The sequence below is a fragment of the Phascolarctos cinereus genome, unplaced genomic scaffold, assembly GCF_003287225.1.
Source record: "Phascolarctos cinereus isolate Bilbo 61053 unplaced genomic scaffold, phaCin_HiC Scaffold_5;HRSCAF=322, whole genome shotgun sequence".
In the NCBI taxonomy this organism is placed as follows: Eukaryota; Metazoa; Chordata; class Mammalia; order Diprotodontia; family Phascolarctidae; genus Phascolarctos; species Phascolarctos cinereus.
In genome coordinates this window covers 55,264,307-55,288,493 of record NW_027555958.1, presented here as the reverse complement: position 1 = coordinate 55,288,493, position 24,187 = coordinate 55,264,307, and the positions used below count along the sequence as shown (strand labels likewise).

General features: G+C 39.7%; 1 protein-coding gene across 1 annotated transcript in view; it reads left to right on the top strand.

Moving 5' to 3' along the window:
* CAPZA1 (capping actin protein of muscle Z-line subunit alpha 1) overlaps window positions 1-21,893 on the top strand; it is a 42,814-nt gene extending 20,921 nt beyond the window's left edge. Inside the window, 7 exon segments of the mRNA XM_021001868.2 lie at window positions 13,858-13,921; window positions 14,356-14,562; window positions 15,441-15,520; window positions 16,166-16,244; window positions 17,974-18,045; window positions 19,720-19,782; window positions 20,177-21,893. Coding sequence (XP_020857527.2) covers window positions 13,858-13,921; window positions 14,356-14,562; window positions 15,441-15,520; window positions 16,166-16,244; window positions 17,974-18,045; window positions 19,720-19,782; window positions 20,177-20,317 — 706 coding nt within the window. The 3' untranslated portion in view covers window positions 20,318-21,893.
* The last annotated feature ends 2,294 nt before the right edge of the window (window positions 21,894-24,187 follow it).

Below are 24,187 nucleotides of genomic sequence, written 5' to 3'. Positions count from 1 at the left end.
TACCTTCATTTATGTAATGGACATGTCACAAAGCAGTTTTTAGGCATTTGAAGACACCTGTTATGTTCCCTTTCCTCTTTGTGGTTTTCTTTTTATCATACTAACATTTGTTAATGTTTTTTACCATTTCTCCTAAGACATTCTTAGAAATTCTTTACCATCTTTGTAATCTTCATCTGGTTGTGTTCCATATTTTCAGTCATCCCTCCTAAGTATCAGCTAGAGCTGCATATGTTGCAGGTGTGATCTGTCTGTATCAAGTGCAACAAAAGTATTACTTCTGCTTTGGAGATTTTCTAATAACATAGCCTAAGACGTATTAGCTTTCTTGGCAGCCATGTCACACTATTTGCTCTTATTAAGTAAAAACTCTAAACCTTTTTCTCTTCTTTCCTTTTCCTTTTGGACCCAACATTTGATTTCATCACCTAAGGAAACCTCCTAGTGAAGAAACTCCCTCCATTGATGCCAGTTGGCATTTGCTCTGCAGTTCATCTTAGAGAAACTAGGGCACTGAGAGGTTCAGTGACTTGCTTGGGGTCACACAGCCAATATGTTTCAGAGGCAGGTCTGAAACCTATTTCTTGACAACTCTGAGCTCAGCTCTCCGTCTCTAGTGCCACAGCTGCTTCTCAGCTCCTGAGGTGTTTCTGAAATGTGTGCTATTATAACTGATCATGTACAAAGTAACCTAGGACCCAAGTAAAAATTTTACATTTTTCCCTATTAAATTTTATTTTGTCCCAACTCATTAGAGAACTTTTAAAATCTTGATTCAGTAGTCCATTACTGTCACTTACAGCTTTATGTCTTTTACCCATTTGATAAACTCAGAAAACTCTTTTTTCTCCTTGACATCCAGTCCATCACCAAATCCTGTTAATTCTGTCTCTATTTCATCGCTGCCATCATCTGCTTCTCATCCATGTACCCTATACCTTTCTCACTTCCTGACTGGACTAAAATAAGTTCCTAATTTGTCTCTGTGCCTTTAGTTGCTCCCTTCTCCAACCCATCTTTCGCAGAGGTGCCAAGATGCTTTTCCTAAGGAACAGGTCTGATGATGTCATTCTAGTATGCAAAAGCCTTCAGGGACTCCTTGTTGCCCGTACTTGAGACACTAGTCTGGTTTCAGTTTACTTTTCCAGGTTATTTCATGTTACTTCTCTTCAAACACTCTACATTCCAGCCAAACTGGCCTTCTTGCTCTTCCTTGAAATTAACATGCCGTCTCCCTGTGTAAGGGGCGTGTAGCAGGAATGCTAAGAGTGGAATGGTGGACACCCCATGGGCTGCTCCAAGTGTGGTCTCTCCAAAAGTCACCAGGTGGTGCTCTGAGCTCAGACTGCTCCCGTTTCCTTTCCCTCTTTCGCAGAAAGGCATAGGCTGCCTTTCCTAGATTCTCCCACTTCAGGGTCTCCTTTTAATGCTTACCCCAGCCAGGGTTGAAAGTACAAATATTAGCATATAAATTCCTTGAAGGTAAGGACCATTTTGTTTTCCTCTTCTGTATCCCCAGCTCCTAGCACTCTGTCCACCCCATTGTGGCTACTTAATAGATATTTGTCAATCTGTAACTTGTTTCATATCAAAATGTCTCCAACCCCATTCCATTAAGCTTCTTATTTCCTTCCCGACTTCACGTGACCCAAAGGATTACACACTCACATTGTAGATCTAAAGTACATTTACTGAACAGAATAAAAAAATACTACACTAAAACTCAGTGGCTGGCAGCCTGCTCCAATAAAAATCTGAAATCCCAACTCTTCAGTGGTTGCAGTAGTTCTTATTAAGATCAGAATTCTAAACTAAATTTTTCAGATAGACCTCTGAGGGCTTTTTACAGGGAAATGTTATCAGGCTTCCCTCCAATATCAAAGTCACAGAGAAAATGGAGGTCTTGCTACTCAGTGGAGGGTATTTCATGCATTCAAACAGTCTGTGTCTAAAATGTACTCCCTCTTCATCTATGCCTTTCAAAATCCTTTTTTTCCTTCAGCATTCAACTTAGCTGCTACTTCCTCAATGAAGTCTACCCTGATGGCCCTTGTGGAAAGAGTTAGGGGGATTTGCCCTTTTTATATCCTGCTTTGTAGTAATACTTGTTTATGACCATGTTGCATCACCACCAAAGTAATATAATCTAGAGGACACAAACTCCTCTGTCCTTTTTCATTTCTGTATCTCTAGTGCTTAGCACAGTACTTGAGTTTAGTGGGTAATTAACAAGCCAAAGTAAGCCTATGTTTTATGTCCTCATGTCATTTGACATGCTCTAAAGATTTCCTTCCAGGTTATTATGAATATGATGATGATAAATATTAATCAGCTCTTTTTGAAAAGTTGTTCAACCAGTTGTAAATCTTTCCAACTGTTCTATCATATAACCAAAATATCTCCATCTTATCCACACGTATATGTGTGTGCATGTATGTGTGTATGTATATATATATATATATATATATACACACACATATGTAAAAATATAAATGTATAGTATGCGTATAATTAGTTACTTTGTCAGATATCTTGCTGAAATCAAAATACACTATTTCATTTCCTTAGTTTTCTAATTTGTTAACCCAGTTAAAATAAGGAATGAAGTTAATTTGGTATGACTTATTTTTAGTGAACCCATGCTGGTTTGCTTTTTCCAGGTTTTCAAAAACTACATTTTTCTCTCAATACACTGGCCTGTATATAGGACCAAATTTCTCTTTGCTTTCAGATTTGCATTTCCCCAGACACAGTAGTAGGAAGTGGTGGAGGAAGCTTCAGGGAGCTATGGTAGCTACTCTAAGCCTTTTCCTCTGCTCCCTCTTAAACCTAGTTCCAGGTGTTGGAGCATCAAACTCCAGAGCAGGCAGCAAGTCAGTATGGCTTTGGCCCTAGGACTGCATTATCAACTTTAATTTGACAAAATTTTGTTAAAGACCTACTATGGGCAAGAGAGGACAGCTAGGTGGTGCCATGGATAGGGCACCAGACCTAGAGTCAGGAAGACCTGAGTTCAGATGAGGCCCTCAGACACTTACTGGCTGTGTGATCCTGGGCAGGTCACTTAAACCTGTTTGCTTCAGTTTTTTCATCTGTCAAATGAGCGGGAGAAGGAAATGACAAACCCCACTTAGTAGCTCTTAGTAGTTTGAGACAAACCCTCAAATGAGTTCACAAAACCCACGAATGAGTGACAAAACTGAACGGCAATAGTGGGCAAGAGACTGTGCCCATAGGAGCTATAGCCCTAGTTTGTCCCTTCTCCCCAGCAGGAAGGGACAGGTTAGTTACATCGCTGTGAACAAGTTGGCCCCAAATCTTGGCTATAACACTTTATATTTAGATTTTTTTTTTCTTTTAGAGGCTCTAGACCCCTGAATTACCTCTACTTAGAGCCCAGCTAGCCTCTGTATGTTGGGTGCTCTGCTTAGGCGGTGCTGGTCTTGAAGTCAGGAAGACTTGGGTTTAAATCCCATCTCAGACTTTTCCTCATTTCTTCATCTACAAAATGGGGTTAATAATGGCACCTACCTTGGACTTGCTGTAAGGATAATGACTGGCTGTTAGGATTGCCCAGGCTCCCTCTTGATAGTGATTCCTATTGCTTGAGTCTCTTGGAACCTGAAGAGTTTGTTCTGGGAAAAGTCCAGAGGGGGTCAGGATTCCCATGAAATAAAAATTTGCTAGATTGATGCTTTAGCAAGCAGTTTATTAGCAGAGTGGCATCAGGGGAGGACATAGGAGACTTAGGGCTGAAGTCCAGAGCAGTCAGCAGCCTCAAGGAATTAAGTGACAAAGACAGAAATAACCAAAATTACATGATCATATTCACAGGGAGATGGGTACAGCTGTGTGATACTGAACCATCTGCCTTTCTGGGGAATGATCCCATAGGTCTTATACCCATTCTCACTTCAGGTAGCTGAGCCACCTGCAAAGAGGGTGCTTACCAGTAGGTCTAAAAATAGCTGAGCCCCTGTCAAGAAGTAGGTACAAACATGCCAAGAATATTTTATGTAACATAGCATAGATGTACAGGAACTGAAGAGAGGATACAGGTTGGTGCCAGGGACACATAATCCCCCAAAAGCCAAGAGGTTCAAGGTTTCTGATAACTTGGTATCATAGTATATGTACTGATCTTGCTGAGAATAGCTTGGTATGCAAAGATTGCTGTTTCAGAAAGCCCTGCAGGTAGACATCAGGGACATGTTAGTTTAATAGGGTCAGGAGTCAGGGCCTTCTAATAAGTTTATATCACAGTTTGACTCCTGGTCCTGGTAGCCATTCAATGTCCTTGGATTGGGGGGAGTTTGAAAGGGGCGCTTTGCCACATTCTGAGGAAAGGTTGAGGAACATTCTTATAGACCTAAAACAACCTTACTTAAAGTCCTCAAGACAGAACAGGCCTAAGGCCTGGAAGGTAGTATGCCTCAACCATGTATTGTTCCTGTACTTTTCCCTAATTTACTCTTTGGTATTGAAGGTGGATCATAGGGCAGCCACTTAGTCACTGTTTTGCTGTGAAGCAATTTCCATAGTGTGCAGATTATCACCTAGGACCACAACTATAGCAACCAGGATCTCAAGGAGAATACACATTTTGCTCCCCCATTTTCCCAGGGACAGTTGGCTGATGACCCCAAGAGAAACTTAGGATTTTAGTTTCTTCTGTAACTGTGACCTTTCCCTAGCATTTGCTCCACCCAGAGCTCCATATCATTGGCTGTGGCTAGTATTTAGTAGGTCTGACTGACCCACATGCAGCAAGAGGAGTTTACCATTTTACAGTTTCCACCTTGATCTGCCAGGAGGTAGTCCAAGGCCATACAATTCTTGAGGACCGTAGTCCCCTTGACTCATTGGTCCTCAGCCAATAGATGCAGGGCAGCAGACCTTGATCATTTGTGGTGCTAGTTCTTTGCCTTGGCCAGTTGGGCTTTGCACATGTTCTCAACAGAGTCCTAGAGGGCACTAATAATACCTGTGGCTCCTGTGATTGAACCTCCTAGGACAGGGGTGGGGAACCAGCAGCCTTGAGGACACATGTGGCCTTGAGGCCGCAAGTTCCCCACCCCTGACCTAGGATAAGACTGACAGTGATGACCAGAAGTCCACCCCTGACACAGGTTGGGGTAGGGTGGTGCTCTTTTGGAAAGAAGCCAAAGGTGCCCGCATGGCTACGATGTGGCAGGTGATGGTAAAAGAGGAAAAGCTGGGGAAGATTTGTGCGGACCCGGTGCCAGATAATCTCCTTTTCTGGGTCCTTATTGTAGCTCTACCAACTGCTGATGGGAGGAATATGTCTGGTTTGCCAGATGATGATGGGTGTCTCAGTTCCAGCATCCAAAATAGTCATCTGTTGGGCAGTTGGGATCCTGTGGCCCACAGCAACAACTGCTTTTATCATACTTAGGGGCCATCTAGACATAACTACTGGGGTGTATGGTATTGATCAGGGATGTATGTGTGATCAGTGTCTAGGTGGTAGGAAAAGGCCCTTGCCTTCTTTGGTGCATCAAACTTGCATGGGTCCTGCCAGGGGAGAAAAACTAATTTCCCATACCGTTTTCTCTGGTAGGATGGAAACCAGCCCAGCAGCTGGTCAGATTAGCTGTCTTACAGAGCCTCTTGGCCAGTGAAATGTGGAGATTGCTGAGATAAAGCCAGCAGTGTTTTGGAGGTGATGGTTGGCATTGTTGGTACCAGTCAACTGCAGCTCAGGCTTTGATACCACCTGTTACAGGATCTCGAGTCTAAGTGCGACAGCTGTTTATCTACCCAGGCTCTGGTTGGGTATTTGCCTTCACTGGCATCATTGCCTGGTACTGGTGCATTGGCAATGTAATGTGAGTTTATGGTGATACCAGTTCAGATGCTGAAGCAGGAGACATTGTCGAGGACTCAGGGACCAGAAAAAAAGGTCAGGCCGTCAACAGTCATGGGCCACCCTATCGGCTGCATATGGGAGTTTCCTGTGCCAAGTTTGATAGGCTCAACACTTCCAGAAGGTTTACACGGGGCTGTTGGTAGCAGCAGTGTACATTCCAAATGATACACAGCAGCATGGCTTGGCAGGGCACTATCTGTATGGTTGCTACAGGGCCATGCTACAACTGGATTGTGGATAACTTGGGCACAGAATTTCTAGCAGGCTACTTCTGTCCTAATACGTGGGAGAGTGTATCAGAGGCACTTCACAAGGGAAAGAAGTCAGGGGTCTTGATGGTCCATATGGTACCTCCTGTTTTCCAAAGGATGCCAGAGGAGTTGATACCAGTAAAATGCGTAAGAAACAACATTGCATAAATGAGGAGGCACAGATAATGAGAAAGACAGAATTCAACTTTCAGATATGGTTTTATAAAGTGATTTTAGATAGTTTCACAGAAAGGGAACACTAATAATGTGGGAAAGAGTGTAAGTATTGGTCAGTGGTTCTGGCTTATCTGAAAGCCAACGACCTTCCCTAAACCCATAGTTCTTGCAGTACTTCAGAGACCTACTGGCCTCAGGATTCATTGTGGGTCTGGGCTACATAAAAAGTCAACAAAGGAAAAGGCAGACAGATGGGTGATAATATTGAAAAGGGGGAAGTGCCAGAATAAGCTTCAGTCACTAACCTTCCCCACCCCCCAACCAAAACAAAACAAAACCATTTTTAAAGGATCCTTTTAAATCAGTGGGGAATCAGTGCTTCTCTCTCTTAGCAATATCATCTGACTAGTTAGTATGGGCTGTCAGCAACTGTTTAGTTCCTAACAGAACAATATCTGTAGGATCCTGTGTGAGCATGGGCATGAGGAACAAGAACTACTCTAGGGTAGCCAAATAATAAAAGAGGGGCAGTGTAACTACACTGGTGGCCACTGCATCAGGCCCAGCACTAACATTTGAATAGTTATTTGTTTTTCATTGACTAGGCTATTTTGGGGGAGGAGAGATAGAAGTGACAAGCTTCAGCTGTGAGACTCAGTCCATTTTTTTGAGGTTGAAGTGTGGAAATACATGCATTAGGGTTGCATATGACTCAGCTGTGGAATCAAACTATTGACTGTGCTTCTAGAGTACACCCTGTTGAGACACATATGTAAATGTGTTTAAACTGTATTAAATGATAGTATTTGAACATAATTTAGGGAGCACTTTTAACCAGTCTCCATTCCTGCAGCTTTAAACAATATTGGCATTCAGTCCCTCTTCACTTTTTTTTTCCTGTGAGTATCATGAAGTATTCTTGGAGACAGATGTGTTTTGGGCTTCTTTTGTGCTTGTTTTTTCCTTTGCACTACAGACTGTGCCTGTTTACTGTCTAGGCTTTGTAAAAGGAAATTATTCATTTAGAAACCTTGAGATATGCTGAGGTGAGAAACCATACTAAAGGGGAGTTGGAAGTGAGACATAGATGGCCTAGAAGATGCTGGGTATGGTTTTTACATCTTTTATCATTGGGTAAATAACAAGGCTATATGTGGAATAACCACTTTTTTGTTTTATTTTTCTTGCTTATTTACAAAGGTTTGGGATTTTTGTTGTTTTTTGCGGAGGAGAAATAGTTTTCAAAGAAAAGATGAAGCTTACATATCTTCTTGGAAAAACTCACTTACTGCCTTGCTTTCTTCTGACAGGCCTTAGGAATAGAGATTTCTACAGTGCCTGGGAGTAGGAGTGGAGAACAAAAAGATAGATACATGCAGGTGAATTCTGACAAAGGACCCATCAATTGCCAGTAAACAGAGATCCCAGAGCAAAAGTGCTACTTGTATCAGTTGATCTGGTTTTGTTACTTCCATTTGCAATGGTTACTAGATGGCCAAGGGCCAAGATAGATTTGATTCCATAAATCCTCAACTAAGCAAACAGACTGCTTTTCTTTTGGGCCCCAAAAGGATACCTTATAAAATGTGTTTGTTTGGTGATTATAATTTATTCTGGTTAATTATTGTGGCATTTCCCCTATTCACTACTATCGCTCACTTCTCTGCCTGGGCTTCCACTCCAAGACTGGCATAGAGCTATCCTCTCCCCCCACAAATAAAATTCAACGTTTTCTCAAATCCTACCATGCCACTCACTACATATTTCAATACCAGATCAAACTTGATCCTGTCTTGATAACTCTTTACTATTTGTCTGTTCAGTACTTATATATATAGCTGGTCTTCTCTGGTGTCGTACAGCGTTTATTAAGTGTCTGCTCTGTGTAAGACCAAGGTAGCATGGCACAGCCAAGCAATCTGGAAGATAGGGATCTGACCCTACATGATGCTAGTGGAAGTGATCCATTTAACCTCTTAACGCTGCAATAGCGTCTCTAAAAGTAGGCATTAAAGAGTTGCTGATCTCCATTGACTGAGGTAAGTGGTTACCACCCTGGGAGTTCCCTGAAATGTGGAAATCACAGGTCTGAAACCTCTTCTTCCCCACCCCCCAAAAAAAGTGGACAAGAGACTGTTTTAGGTACTGGATTTAAAGAGATTTAGAACTACAAAGTCTTTGTCACCAAGTCCTTATGGTTTAGCAGTGAAGACAAGAAACATATTTAGGTGATGTAGTAAAAAAAAAAGTCCTAGATTTGGAGTCGGGACCCGAGCTCAGACCCCACATCTGCAACTTACTTTCCTACCTGTACATCCTGATAGAACGTTTAACATCTCCAGGCCTCAGTTTTTTCATCTGTAAAAATAAAAGGTTAAACTAAATGATGTCTGAGGGCTTTTCTGGCTCAGAAGTTATGACTGTATAATCTGGATGACCATAATGTAAATTAGAATTTAATTAAGTGCGTTGGAAAATTCAGAATGGGGGAAGAGATTAGAGGATAGAAAGATCGTATCTTCTTGAGGGAATACTTCTTAACTATACCTTAAAAATAAAGAGAAATACTTCAATAGTTAATGGGGGGGGAAACATTTCATGGGAAAATGTGTGCAGATATGTGGAGGGAGAAAAAGGAGATGGAAAATAGAATCCAGTTTGTGGAAAAAACTGGAAGGATTTGGTTGGAGTCAGTTTGGATGATCTTGAAAACTAAGCTAACAAGTTTGTATTTTATTTTGTAAAAGTGGGAAGACCCTGAAGGCTTTTGAGGAGATGAGTGATGTTATCAGACCTATACATTAAAATTACTTTGGAAAAGGGAGAGATTGAAGGTGAAAATAAATAAATAAAACAATTCAGAGGATCTTTTTACAAACTTCCAAATTACCAGGGTCTGAACTCGGGTGATGAGGATAGAAAAGAGATTAATAAGAAATTTCATATTTATTATTTTTTCTTTATTAGATAAGCTAGTGTCATTATTTTATACCTCACTGTGTGAATGAGAGGAGGTAAGAAGGAATGTAGATAGAATTAGTAGGGCCAAAATAAAGTTTGGCTATTTTATAATTTTTGCATAGGGCCAGTCCTGTCTCTTTACTCTTCACTCAAGATAAGATTTAAGGATCAAGGAGTGCCTGGTCTACCCACTCCTTGTTCTGCACTTGAGATTCTAGAATAGAGCATCTTCTTATTCTAGCCACCAGGTAGAGATTTACTGGTGTTCCTAAACTTTTGCTTTAAAATGTAAATACTCTATAGAAGGATTGAGCCTAATAGCTCAACTGTGAACTACTTTGATCAAATAATCAGATGTCTCAGCAGTGAGCTATAAGTGTAGGAATATGAGTTTTGCTAGTGAGATGTGAAGAAAAAGGAAATCTTGTGACTTAGCATTTTTTTTTGGCAGGGGAGGCAACACTAAACAAATTCTGTTTTTAATTTTATAAAAGTATGCAAACAAAATATATAGAAAGTAATAAATGTTATATGGTGTATAATAAAACTGAAGATTGGCAGCATGAGCACCCTCTCTATTTCCCTGAGAATTGACTAGGAAATGAGATGAGCACTACCTATTTGTGGCCAATCTAGGGACCAGCTACCTGTTCTTTCCCTGGGAGGGAAAAGAAGGACCCAAATGAGGGGGCCAATGATTTGGGGTTTCAAATGCCAAATCAACAATTAGTCCAGTCAAAGGTAATCAAACTTCTGCCCCAAATGAGGGGGCCAGTGATTTGGGGTTTCAAATGCCAAATCAACAATTAGTCTAGTCAAAGGTAATCAAACTTCTGCCTTACCCATAGCAGGAGCTCTTTCTATCTTTCTTTATTTGGAGGGTGGAAGTGGGAATAGGGCCTCAGGAGAAAGGCAGAGCCCATTCTAGATGCTAATGAAGCTGTGGCTATTATCTGGACCTTTGAGCCCATGTTTAATAGTCACTTGGTTAGCTTCTAAATCAAATCTCACCTAAAGGAGAAAGTCATGCCACTTTGCCTAACTGTTCCTAAAAGTAAAGACTGACTGAACAAAGATTCAGAGTGTATCCTCCTCATTTAGCAGGTTACCCGGCACATAGTATCTTTTAAGCATCTATAGTAAGACAAGTGCTTGCAGATACCAAGTCAGTATTTATTTTGTGATAAATCCAAGGTGATTTGAGGTGGCAAAACACATCTGGGAGATCAGGAAATGCTTCCTGTAGAAGGTGGCTTAAGTTGTAAAGGAAACAATGACTTGTAAGAAGTAACAAAGAAGTAAGTTGCAGACATGGAGGACCACCTTTCAGAGGCAAAGAGATGGAAGATGAAGTGTAGTTTGGACTGAATAGTACGTGAAGAGGAGTAACATATTATAAGGCTGGAAGAGTGGATTGGAACCAGGTTTAAAAGGTATTTAAATGCTAAAGGAGTTTTTATTCAACCCTAGGTGTGTAATAGAGAGCCACTGGAATTTGATTAGAATAGTGACATGGTCAGACCTGTGCTTTAAGAAAACCACTTTGGGGGGCATCTAGGTGGCACAGTGGATAGAGCACTGGCCCTGAGGTCAGGAGGACCTGAGTTCAAATGCGGCCTCAGATACATAACACTCACTAGCTGTGTGACCCTGGGCAAGTCACCCATTGCCTAAACCAAAAAAAAAAACCCTCTTTGGAATGTTAAAAATTGTTTTTACATGTAACTGGGGGAAAATAAAATACTAAATAAATACAAAAAGGAGGAGGGGAAGAAAATCCCTTTGGGATCTGTGTAGGGGGTGGAGTTTAAAAAGATAGGCTTGAAGACAGTTTCAGTAGTCCAGAACAGAGGTGATTAGGAACTGAATTAGACTAGTGGCCTTGTAAAAGAAAAGGAGGTAGATGTGAGAAATGTTAGGTAAACACAAGACTTGACAACTGATTAGAGGCATGGAGTGAGGAATGGAGGGTGACCGAGGTTGTGAACTTGGATCACTGGAAGGATGGTGGTATCCAATATAAAAAGAGACGTTTGGTCCTATTCTGGACATGTGGGATTTGAGGTGCTTATGGTATATCCAGTTTAAAATATTTTATAGGTGCCTGAAGTTCAAGAGGAATGTCTAGGGCCAGCTCTATAGATTTGGGAGTCATCTGCATGGATAATAGATCTTTAACTCACAAAAAAACAGTATAAAGACAGAAGAAAAAGGTATTGAAAATAGAACACTGGGATATACCCATAGTGACAGGGTATGATATGGATGATGAATAAGCAAAGGAGATGGAAAGAGTTGTTCAGATAGAATAACCAAAAGAAATCAGTGTCACAAAAACCCAGGAAAAATATATCCAAGAGGAAAGTGATCAGCAGGACGAGATGCCGCAAGAGAAGTCAAGTAGGGTAAAGATTGGTAAATTACAAATCATTAGTGATTTTGGAAAGAACAGTTTCAGTTGAATGATGTGATCAGAGGCCAGATTGCAAGGGATTTAGAAGTGATAGGAGAAAAAGTGGAGGTAGTGAGAGTAGAACGCTTTTTCTAGGTGTTTACTCAATGAAAGAAGGGAGAGATAGAGTATTTGGGTGGGGGTGGGGGTGGAGAGGATTTAGGGTCAAAGGGAAGGTTTTTAAGGATGTTGGAGACCCAGTAGGTATCAAGGAAGACGTCAGTAGAGAGAGATTGAAGATTAGAGTGAGAGGGGTAGAAGGAAGGGAATTAAGGGCACAGTTTCCTGTGGAGAAGGGGCCAGCTATCCCCAACAGCTGCCAACTATGGGGCAGGCAAGCTAGCCTAAAGGAGCTTGCCACTCCAGGAGAAACAAGAGGCAGCCTTGTGCCAGGCAAGTGAAGTTACCTCTTCGCCTTCACCCCTCTTCCACCACCTTTCTTGAGTTCTGGATAGAGACGGCCCAGGACCCTTAATCCAAGAGCCTTGGGAATAGTAATGTGTCAGTCCTTCTTCCAGCCCAGCCACCATAGCCATCATCCACAGAAGCGACTCCTGTAGAGAAGGGGTTAGCCATCCCCACCAACTTCTAACCCACTGTCACCTATGAGTTAGGCAGCCAACCTAGCGAAAGCCATGGGGGCATCCTTAAGGGATAGATAGGAAGCCAGGTACATGAGACTTCCCCTCAGACCCCAACGAAGATAGTCCAATACCCCAAATTCAAGAACCTTAAGAATAACAGAATGTTCCAGATGACCTGGTCCTGCTTCTAGCCTGGGCTACACAACCATCAGAGAGAGGAGAAATTGTTGGGAGAAAGGCTCACCTTTCTCACTACCAACAGTGCCAATCGCTGCTCAACTGCCAGCATGAGCAGGTAAGCTCAAGAGCCTTATTTGGCAGTACTCCCAACTTCCCATTACTAGGTCCAGTCTAGCTCTCACAGCCAAAGTGCCATAGCCACAGCTGCTGAAAACTCAGGAAAGAAAGTTGTTTGGTTTTTTTAATTTATTTTTAGTTTTCAACATTCACTTCCATAAGCTTTTGAGTTTTAAATTTTCTTCCCCCTCTCTCCCTACCCCCTCCCTAAGACAGTATGCAATCTGATATAGCCTCTACATGTATGTTCATATTAAACATATTTTCATATTAGTCGTGTTGTGAAGAAGAATTAGAACCAATGGGAGGAACCACGACAAAGAAGAAGAAAAAAAACGCACGCGCGCGCGCGCACACACACACACACACACACACACACACACACACAAAGAGAGAACAAATAGCATACTTCAATCTGCATTCAAACTCCATAGTTCTTCTTCTGGATGTGGACAGTATTTTCCATCATGAGTCTTTTGGAGTTGTCTTAGATCCTTGCATTGCTGAGAAGGGCCAAGTCTATGAACATTAGTCATCACACAGTGTGGCTGTTACTAGGTACAGTGTTCTGGTTCTACTCACTTCACTCAGCATCAGTTCCTATAAGTCTTTCCAGATTTTTCTGAAGTCCGCCTCATCATCATTTCTTATAGCACAATAGTATTCCGTTACATTCATATACCACAGCATGTTTGGCCATTACCCAATTGATGGGCATGCCAAGAAAGTTCTTTCCATCAAAGTCCTTGGCACTGTCAAATGGTTCACCATCAGAAACTGATATGACTTTATCAGTAAAAATAACATTCAAGATGGAACATTACCATCTGCTTTGCTACTATGTCCTGAAGATCGTGGAATTTTTCCAGTTGACTTACAACTGAAACTTTCCATATGTGTTGTCTCCCCCATTAGAATGTGGGCTTTTTGTGATACACAGACTGATTTTTTTTGTCTTTATCACCAGCACTTAACACAATGATTCACACATCAAAGGTGCTTAATAAATGCTTATTGGTTGATTAAATGAGTTAAAATAACTGCGAGCTAAATTGTTCAGTCGTTGATATTTTTACATTATTGTTAAAGACAAGACGAAGAGTCTGTGACCCAGGCAGCAAAAGCATTGTATAGTGCTATCATCATTACAGTATTTTTCAAAAGTAAGTTTTCCTTTATTTTATTTGCATGGTTTTTGGTGTACCGTTAGTCTTACTGAGTTTACTTGTTTACATTTTTTAACAGTGCATTTGCCCAGTATAATATGGATCAGTTCACTCCAGTGAAGATAGAAGGGTATGATGATCAGGTAAATATCTGTTCCTGACTAGAAGAGATCTCAATAAAAGCAAAAGGAGATGTCTGAAAGTCAGATGCTAAGTAAAGCCTAAATGAGACAAAATTAAAATTTTGTTCCACAACACAATATTACTCATTGAAAATTAGTTTTGATAGTGACAATATGTACAAGTTATCCATTGGAAGCCTCCATAGTGATGAGAAGGGTCATCTCTAACAAGGAAGCAAAACAAGTAAGACGAGAGATATTGATTCCTGCAGCACTGCCTACTTTTTAGTCATCTATCTATCTCCTTATATAAGAATAAAAATGAGTCTTGAATGAATGGCAAATAATAGGATAAAGATTTAGCTTGCACCCATGAGAATTTTCAAAAATATGTTGAGCAAAATGTCATTTTCAGTGTATTTACTTACATATGTAAATTTTGTTGTGTTTGAAAGGTCTTAATTACAGAACATGGTGACCTGGGTAGTGGCAGATTTTTAGATCCAAGAAATAAAGTTTCCTTTAAGTTTGATCACTTACGGAAAGAAGCAAGTGACCCCCAACCTGAAGACATAGATGGAACTCTGAAGTCATGGAGGGAATCTTGTGACAGTGCATTGAGGGCCTATGTGAAAGATCATTATTCCAACGGCTTCTGTACTGTTAAGTATCTGTTTATTTCACTGTTAAATAAAATACTTTTCTGTATATACATTTACTTGATGCATTGGAACCATAGCCTACTAGATATCAGTTACTCCTTATTTAGGAATCCCGTATTTGCTACCTGAGTCACTTTCGAAATAAACGGTATAAATTATATCACATCACTACATGTCTCTACATTAATTTTTAAATCCATATCAGATTTGTATTATTTTGGCATCATTATTAACAGGCCCTAACCAGTATGTTAGAAAATACTTAAGTTGGACATGGAGAAAATGTCAAAATAAGGTTTTCAGGAAGAGCCATTGGCCCTATATATGATTCTCTGGGATTTAATTGTCATTGATAAAATAAAAAGATTTCATTCAGAAAAGGGGTGTGTGTGTGTGTGTGTGTGTGTGTATGTGTGTGTGTGTGTGTGTGTGTGTGTGTGTGTGTGTGTGTGTGTGTGTGTGTCTGTTTCCCTCCAAAACGTATGGTGATGATAAGAATGACTTAAAAATAATAGCCAGCCTAGACCCAAGAGACCTGGGTTTGAATCCCAGTACCATTACTTACTAATAATGGTCCTTGAATCTCAAATTCTTCATCTGTAAAATAGGAGTAAAAATATTTTGCATCATCTACCTTGTATACTCATTGTGAGGAAATCACATAAAAGTAAGTGATCCCAGTAGGCCAGAAGTTCTGCAGTAAATTTTTAGGACCTAGTGACCCCCTATTTTATAACTCTAATCTTTTTGTCATGCATTAGGACTTAGTGGTAATACTGTCATTTAAGTTTTATCCATCCAAAGTAGTCATATGGGCAAGCCCTAGTAGAACTTTACATTGCCTCTTAAGTCTGATTTTTTATTTCTTTCACAAATAGGTTTATGCTAAAATTATAGATGGGCAGAAGACTATTATTGCCTGTATTGAAAGCCACCAATTCCAGCCTAAAAACTTCTGGTAAGAATGTAGAGGCGGTCTTGTGTTTTCACTGCCTTACCCGTTCACCCTAGTCCAGCATCTTCTGCCCTGTGTCGGTCTGGCTTGCTGCTTAATGTTCATAAGGGTAAACTATGAGATGTGGGGGAAGAGCAGCGGATCTGAAGTCAGAAATTCTACCCAGCTTTTGTTGTGTCTTGGCTGTGCCGCTTCTTAGCTGTCGCTTAGTTAGCTATGTGAATTTAGGCAAAACAGCTTTCTCTCTCTAAGCTTCAGTTTCCCTATTGATTGATAAACAAGGGAGAAAGCCTACACTGCCTTCCTCGTGGAACTATCAAAATACTATAGAAATGTGAATCATTACTGGTAATCACTGCTGTTATTCATTTCTCTCAATTGAATGAGAGCAAGAGTGAATTATTGACAAAGTCACTGGGGTTTTTTTTTGATTTGGGGTTTTTTAAGTAGGGCTGTCCATGGAGAAGTGGTAAGGCAACTTGATATTTATGGCTGACTCTTCTTAAATCCAAAGTTTGGCTGGCATGTCATCTCTAGTCATCACTGTCAAAATAGTTTCCTACCCTATCCATTCAAAATTCAGTCTTTGTTGGGTTTGTTTGTTTTTCCTGTTCATTTATTCTCTAATTGTATTTTGGTCTGGCATAGGAATGGTCGTTGGAGATCAGAGTGGAAGTTTACCATCACACCACCTACAGCTCAGGTGGTTGGAGTGCTAAAGATTCAGGTGAGGTCAACTGACCAAATGGTAATGAAGCCTCTTCATAGCTTTGCTTCAGAACTTGATTACATTCTATTTAAATGTGCTTTTAAAGATTATTCCAGAAATTGAATTTTGTAATAAAGAAAAATGGATATGGGCTTTTTAGAATGAAAAGGGCAAGTTTGTGTCATGTCCCAAGTTACAGCAGGTTGATGTGAAGACTAGTTTTCTGTAGTTGTAACTGGGCAGCCAGGATTTTAGATCTCTTTCCCAGAGCAGCATTGGGATCAGATGAGAAAAGGATAATAACACAGGTATACTCCCACTGGAGGAACACAGTACATGACTCCAGTTTTTCTCTTTCTGATTCTGCCTGGGGAAGGGGAGTGGGAGGGGCAGAGGTAAAGATTCAGGAACTTTTAGTATTGAGAGAATGGATTATGGCTTTAAGGAATACCAAGTTTTTCCTAGGATAAATAAGCAAAAAGCAAAGCTAAGATCCAACCCATAGTTGGAAAAGAAACTATAAATATAAACAGGTCTTAATTTTGAGCTAAAACTCAAAACTGGGAGATTTTGAGCTCGTTAAGTAAATATTTACTGAGCATCTATTATGGACCAGATGCTGTGAGGAATGCTAAGAAAAAAAAGACATGTTCTCAGATACTGAGGAACTTAGAGTTTAGTAAATAGTATAGAACCAAGTAGGTAAGAGCAGAAAACGTGATGAGAACGGCAAGGATAGCCATTTAATCAGAGTATAAATAGCAAAGGGTGTTGAGAGACTGGCAAGATATGGCTTCAACTAAGGCAGGGTAAATAGAATTAAAAAAAAATTAGCCAATGAGAAAGCTGCCCTAAGGCTTTTGAAAGCACCCATCTTATGATGGATTTTTTTCATCTGTCCTAATAAAGGTCCATGTCCAGAAGGATTCAACATCAGTTAGTGTAGTTTCTGCTCAAGCCTACGGATAAAACGTGGTTTAAATTACACAGTGACTACCAGGCTTGTAATCCCTGCTACCAAAGAGGCTGAGGATGGTGAATTGGGTGTTCACACTAAATCCAGCACCAGTATCATGAGTCCTTAGAGTGTGGGGGCTACTAGGATGCCATAAGAAGGTCAGACTAACCCAGTCAAAGTGCCAGTGCTGATTAGTAGTAGGATCAGGGGTGTTAGTGGACACATTCAGCCTGGGTAACATAGGGAGACTCATTCTCAAGGAAAAAAAAATGAGCAACAATTGCTACAATTAAGGATCAGAGAAAAGATTACATGTACATATCTTTCTTTGAATGTTATTCCAGGATTGTGTCTTTTTAAAAAAAAATAACATTTGTAATGTTGGTTAATGTTTATGCTTCCCTAATACTCCGTAATACACCTTAATAAGAGTTACCTCCACAAAAGTCCTTCATTCATTTCTGATTATGGATCTTCATAATCTGTACCTGTGGAGCAAATACGAAGTTTCGCAGGTCATGCTATCTTAGAAAGATTTCAGAATGTGAACCAGAAGTAAATATCCCGATATTAGCCACAGCAAACCATAAAGACTACTAATCTACTAAAGTGATACAATCTGCCTTGATAAAGGAAGTACCCACAATAATAGAGTCAGAGATCTTTTGAAGTTTGAAGAGTTTCCATTCACAACAATATTGAGTAACCTACTCAGAGATGATGATATTCAGGTGATGTTCCCATATGAACTGCTTGTTATTCAATTTATTCAATCCCTCCCTCATTTAGGTCCATTACTATGAAGATGGTAATGTTCAGTTGGTTAGTCACAAAGATGTACAGGATTCAGTAACCGTTACTGTAAGTATGGAATGCCTCAAGTCTCATCATATTGCGGTTGTCCCTGAAAGAATCTGTATTCTACTTCGGAGCTGATCTTGAAAGTAAAAAAAATAGGGGCAGCTAGGTGGTGCAGTGGATAGAGGTCCGGCCTTGGAGTCAGGAGAATCTGAGTTCAAATCTGGCCTCAGACACTTGACACTTACTAGCTGTGTGACCCTGGCAAGTCACTTAACCCCAATTGCCTCACCAAAAAGCAAAAAAAAGTAAAATATAAACACAAATTCTGCTTTCAGGATTTTAACTTTGATCTCTATGAGTTGAGCAGTACGAGTTTCCTGGGACAACTGTAAAACCAGTTACACCTGTTGCCAGTTTAATCTTTGACTTAGAGCTGTAGGGATGGCTTTAGGGAATGTAATGTTCCTTCTTTCTGGGAGATGATCATAATAAATAAGAAATTCAGAATGTGTTGACCAGTGAGATAGTAGAATTGCTTTCTAGAAAGCAGTAATGCCTTTCATTGGGAAATATATGGTAGCTAGTATAGTAAGCTATTCAGTTAGAAAAGCCTTCAGTACCTGTTATGTGCAAAGCACTAACTGCATCCCACAGAGCTCCACTGAGAGAGTTGGGGAGCAGGAAGAGTTTTGTACAAGGGTTACGTCTGGAACACGTGTACATGATGGAAAAGGGGCCAGTGAGATCTTGTGTCACTGTGCAAAGTAGCTCCCCTCTCTGTTCCCCCACTGATTGCTCCCCTAGCATAAGTGTGACTACCAACAGATTAAGTCTTGCCTGGATATTAGTCTATGTGTAAGTTTAAAAGAAGACCCACGGACCAACCAGAGACACCTGGGAAAAACAACCCATTAATGAGTTTGGATGCTGAGAACACTATTTAAAACAACGGGAGCTAGTTCAGTATAAAGCTTAATTGGCAAGCAGTGGGGAAGAGGGAAAAGGAGAGTTAATATATAGTTCAAACACACACTCATATAGAGTTTTTTTGTAAGAGCTGCCGTTGGGGAAGACAGAGACACAAGTCCATTCAGCTGGACAAGTGTGCTCCGAGGTGCTCTTCTGAGAGCGTGATTTTTCTACCCTGACTTTGGTGGTCCCTTAGAGCTGGCCACTTTGTGTGTCAGGGTTCAGGGCATATGAGATTTGGGGGCTACACAGGTGCAGGGAGAAAAGCAAGCTAATTGTTGGGAAGATGTTATTTTTGGGTACACAGCTGCACTAACCTTAAAAAATATTGCCGTGTGTTTCCATGAATATATTCTATAAGCTACAGCCTCCTTAAAGGGGGACTTTTATTATGGTCTCAAGACCACAAGACCTATAACATGCCAGTGATCCAATTCTTAGCTTTTTACTTTTATCCTTTTCTACTCAGTGGCAGCAGGAAGATAAAAAGATAAGAAAAACTCATCCGATTTTCAAAAAATTGAATCTTTAAGCAAAATATATGAGTAGTTGTCACCAGTCATAAGCAGTAGTTCTGAGAATTAACTGGTTAATTTTTATGTAACTGGTGTGGCGCCTCTGTCACAGCTTCTTGCACCAAGGGTATTTACAAAGGTGTGTTCATGATCTCTTTCCATTGGAGATTAAATTCCTTTATTCAGTAAACTTTTTGTGTATTACTTATACATGATAATCTTATTCATGCTTTTTCTCACTTCTTATTAGGATGATGTACAAACTGCCAAGGAATTTATAAAAATCATAGAACATGCTGAAAATGAGTATCAGGTAAGGTGATTTTTTTGGTAATTTATCTAGAGACATTGAATCTGTCTTCTTAACGCCTTTTATCAGACATCTGTTTTCTTTAATATTAATATGTATCATAAATGGTACTAGTCCAAGTCTTAAGGATCTTATCCCTCTGAAATTCTTAGGTTTGCATTTCCCATTGGTTTCATTTTAAAAATACAATTAAGTGGAGTTCTTAAATACTTCCGCACTAGAGAGTTTTCTTGAACCACTTCAGTGATTAGTAGAAACATTCAAGAAAAATCAAAAGTCCTGTCATTTGGAGGCTACTCAAGCACTTCCTTTATTACTCAGAGCTTCTTTTCTTAATGTAGCCTGATCCATCATCAGTTTCTGTTCTAGACTTTTACGTACAAATTATCTATTGCAGACCGCGATTAGTGAGAACTATCAGACAATGTCAGACACCACATTCAAGGCCTTGCGCCGGCAGCTTCCAGTCACCCGCACCAAAATCGACTGGAACAAGATACTCAGCTACAAGATTGGCAAAGAAATGCAAAATGCTTAAGGCTGGATGTGAAATTCTCCATTTGTAACATGCAAAAAAAAAAAGAAGAAGAAAGGAAAGGAAAAAAAGATTCAAAGTATGGTCTTATAAGTAGGTGGTTTATAAGCAAGTGTGGTATTTTGCTAGGGCTTTCAAAGTTAACAGGTTTTCTAGCCTCTTGGAATACTGTTGAACCAGTAGCATTGTCTTGATGTTTTTTTTGTGTGGTCCTTGCCATGTAACTTCCTATTGTGACTGTATCTACTTGTAGGATTTTTTTTTAATTCAGTTATTTTTAACATTGAAAAAAAGAAAGAAAAAGAGATATGTCCTGGAATTTATGTACTGGTTAGAAAATTTCCTAGCCATGAAAGCCCTCTCATAAACAGGCAGGTAATGTTTTCAATACTCTCCCACCCTTATCCTTAATATCACTTCTGGTACACCAGTGGTTTTTACTGATCAACCAACAGCTAAAAGATGCTATGCTGCAAGATACATATATAGACATCCTTTCTCTTCTGACTGCTGATTGCCACTTAATGGCATCTTGATAGCTGTAGATTTTTAAATATTTGGAATGGGGTTTTTAAGGTCCCTTTGGTGGAAAAAAAAAAGGGGGGTTTTCTGGAAATTCCCATAATAACCAGCTTCTCTGGGGAAAATCTGGGGGTTTTGTGTTGTTGTTTATTTTTTAATCCAAAGACTTGAACCACATTCCCTCCACGTGAACTTGTTTCCTTTCTTCCTTTTCCGAAAATTCCCTTCCCCCTAGTAACATGGTTGTTATGGGCATCTGCATTTTTAGAATATAGCTACCCCATTTATATATTTTTTTATATTCAAGAACTGCTGACACAGTCTGGATGTAGAAGAATAAATATTAAAACTTGAAAAATGCAGATGCCTAAGGAATAATAGGCATATTGTGCTTTAATGCTTTGTGGCAGGTTACTAGAGTTTGTACTGTAAGTGTATGAATCAGACAAGTGCATAAATCATAAATAAAAACAAAAAAAAATTTGCACCAAAGTGAGAAGAATAACTTCTAAGCAGTGTCGCTCTATTGTTACTTGTTTCTTTAATGTACTTCAAGGGAACACTGGCAATTCACTCTAAATGGTTTGTAAAACTTGTTTGACATTCTTCTTCAGTCCTGCCTGCCAAGAACTCAACTTAGACTGTGATGCAGCAACCCTTCCAGGAGGGTGAGTGAAGGTATGTGTTCCATAGCTCTCAAAACACAGAGACACCACGGATTTGCTATAGCTAGTAATCAGAACTATGTGTGGTGAATTCATTCTACATTGTTTACACTTAGGTGACCAGGCCTTAACATGAGGTCATTTTGTTTTAAACCAAATGCTGTCTTCCTATCTCCAAATACACGTTGAAGAGGAGGAGGTTTGTGCTTAAAGTGGCATTGTTTTTGTTCAGTAACATGGTTAAGCAAGAGTGTTTCCAAAGTGTCCCATTACTTATGTAAACTTTTTTTTCCAAAATAAAGTATATTTGTATTATTTGCCATTCATAGTATCCATCCGTATTACAAAATCCTCTGTACCTACTAGTAGAAATACAATGGTTTTGTTCTAAAGCTGTTTGAGTCTCTCCTTTATAATTTCTTCTGTTTTTGCTCTCAAGGTGGGAAGTGAATGTCTGTTTTGGATCTGACTTGAGAAGAATATTCAGGCCATCTGAATCTAGTCCCTGTTCTTAATATGTACACCTTCACTGAATTTAAAGAAATTAAATTAATAAAAATAATAAAAAATAAATTTAAAAATTAAATTAAAATTAAAAAGAACTTGAAGAAATCAGCCTAGCCCTAAGTGAGGACAGTTAGGTGCTGTCCATAGAGCTTCCGTTGATTCCTATTGGAAGACAACTATTTTTCCCTTATCTTTTAAAGGTTCTGTTTCTTCTTTGTCAGTCAGAAAAGGCTGATAAGTGTAAGTGGGTGGGTGTGGGTGTATAATCTTCACCTTTAAATTTTTTTTTCTGAATATTGAGAGAGAGATATGTTTGTGGTCACAGGACAAAGCTGGTCCTTGAGGCAAGAAAACTTGAGTTCAAAGCTGCAGATATTTACTAGCTTTTTGACTCTTGGCAAATCTCTTAAGTGTCCTTTGCTTCAATTTCCTCAACTGTAAAAATGGGGATAATAGCATTTACCTTACAGGATTATTATTATAAGAATTAAATTATAATTGTAAAGCACTTAGCATAGTGCCTGGCACATAGTAGGCATTTAATAAATTCTTGTTCCCTTTTCTTTACTCCGTCCCTGCTTCTCTGGCCTTAATTTTCCTCACCTGTAAAATGAGGTGGTTGGTCTAGATAGCCTCAGTGGCACACCCTTTCTGCTCTTAACTTTATGAGTCTGTGAATTCTTGAATTTTTTAAAGAAGTGGTAGTAAACATGGGCTTAGCTCTGAAAGTTGTTTTCGCTCCCTCCTACTCTGCTTTAGCCATAGACTTGTGGGAATTGATTTTATCATGTTTCCCAACCAAGAATTAGAGGGAGTTTTTGTGCCTCACTCATCCCAAGGCCAGTTCAAATCTTCATGTTCCCAACGAAAGTAGCTGTTGGCAACATATGTAACTTTTATTGACCTCAAACATTCCTACCACTAGCTTTGTATTCCTCCATGTCAGCCTGCCCCAGGATGCCCCATCAATTCATCTTTGCCCAGACAGTGCCTCATGTAAGAATTCTGAATCCCTTGGACAACCATTTAAGTCCCTCATTGACCACCTAATGAGGAAATCAGCTCTTTGTAGTTCACTGCCTGCTGCTATTCCATTGTTTCCTTTATCTGTTTCAACTTACTGTTGGCATTCTTAAAATAATCTGCAAAATGGTTTTCTAAGGTTTTAAACTTGCTTTATAGAGAATTTTAGAGGTAGGAATAACTTTAGAAGATGGCTAGCAAGATGTTACCACAGTGATTTGGACATGGAATGCTTTGGGGCTCAATGATGCACATACAGAACCCATAAATGCCAGTCTAGAGTTGGGGGTGGAATGCCCGGGGATAAAAAAATCTAGGAAATTTTGAAGCAGAATGGAGATTAAACCTATTTTAAAACAAAAGCAATTGCTTCAGGAATGTTGTTTGTTTTTTAACATTTTCCTGTTTTAATATAGGAAAATTGTTTGCTAACACCAAAATATTCTCTTGGAACCTTACGTATTGCATAAAATATGGTTTTCACATCACTGGTGTCTCACCTTCAGACTACTCAAAACAGTTGGATAGTTGGCCCTTGGTCACAGAGCTAGTTAGTGGCAAAAAACCAGACGAGAATTTCCTTGATGATGAAAACCACAAGCCTAGACTTCATCCCTACACATAAGATTTTTGGAATGATGTTGAAAGCTATTTGTTTAGCCAGGGCCTGAGTAATTGTACCTTGGTAAAATGAGTGATGAAAAAAGCATTTTTATTAAGCCCTTACCATGTGTTACCATAATATTGGGGATATAAATCCAATAGCAAAGATGGTTTATGACTAACACTGTAATAGAGGCAGAACAACATCCATCAATTAAAGGTGGCCAAGGAAGGACACTCTGGTATGGAAAGTTACAATGATGATGAATGAGACCATAGGGAAGTAGATTACCATCTTTTCCGGGTTCAATGGAAGAGTTGATCCTGGTTCCAGAACTGGAGAAAAGGAAAGAGAATGGAGCTGCAGCGGCAGGAGAGTTAGCAAGATTATTAGACAATAGTGTGTTAAGTGAAGCAAGGAAGCTCAGGAGACAACAGAGTTAAAACCCAGGATGTGGTGCTAGTGCTAGTCCAGACAGCTAATGAGATTTTTTCAAATCTTGGGCTCTCAGTTCTATACTATAGGTTGAATACCAGGCCTTCATAGTCGGCT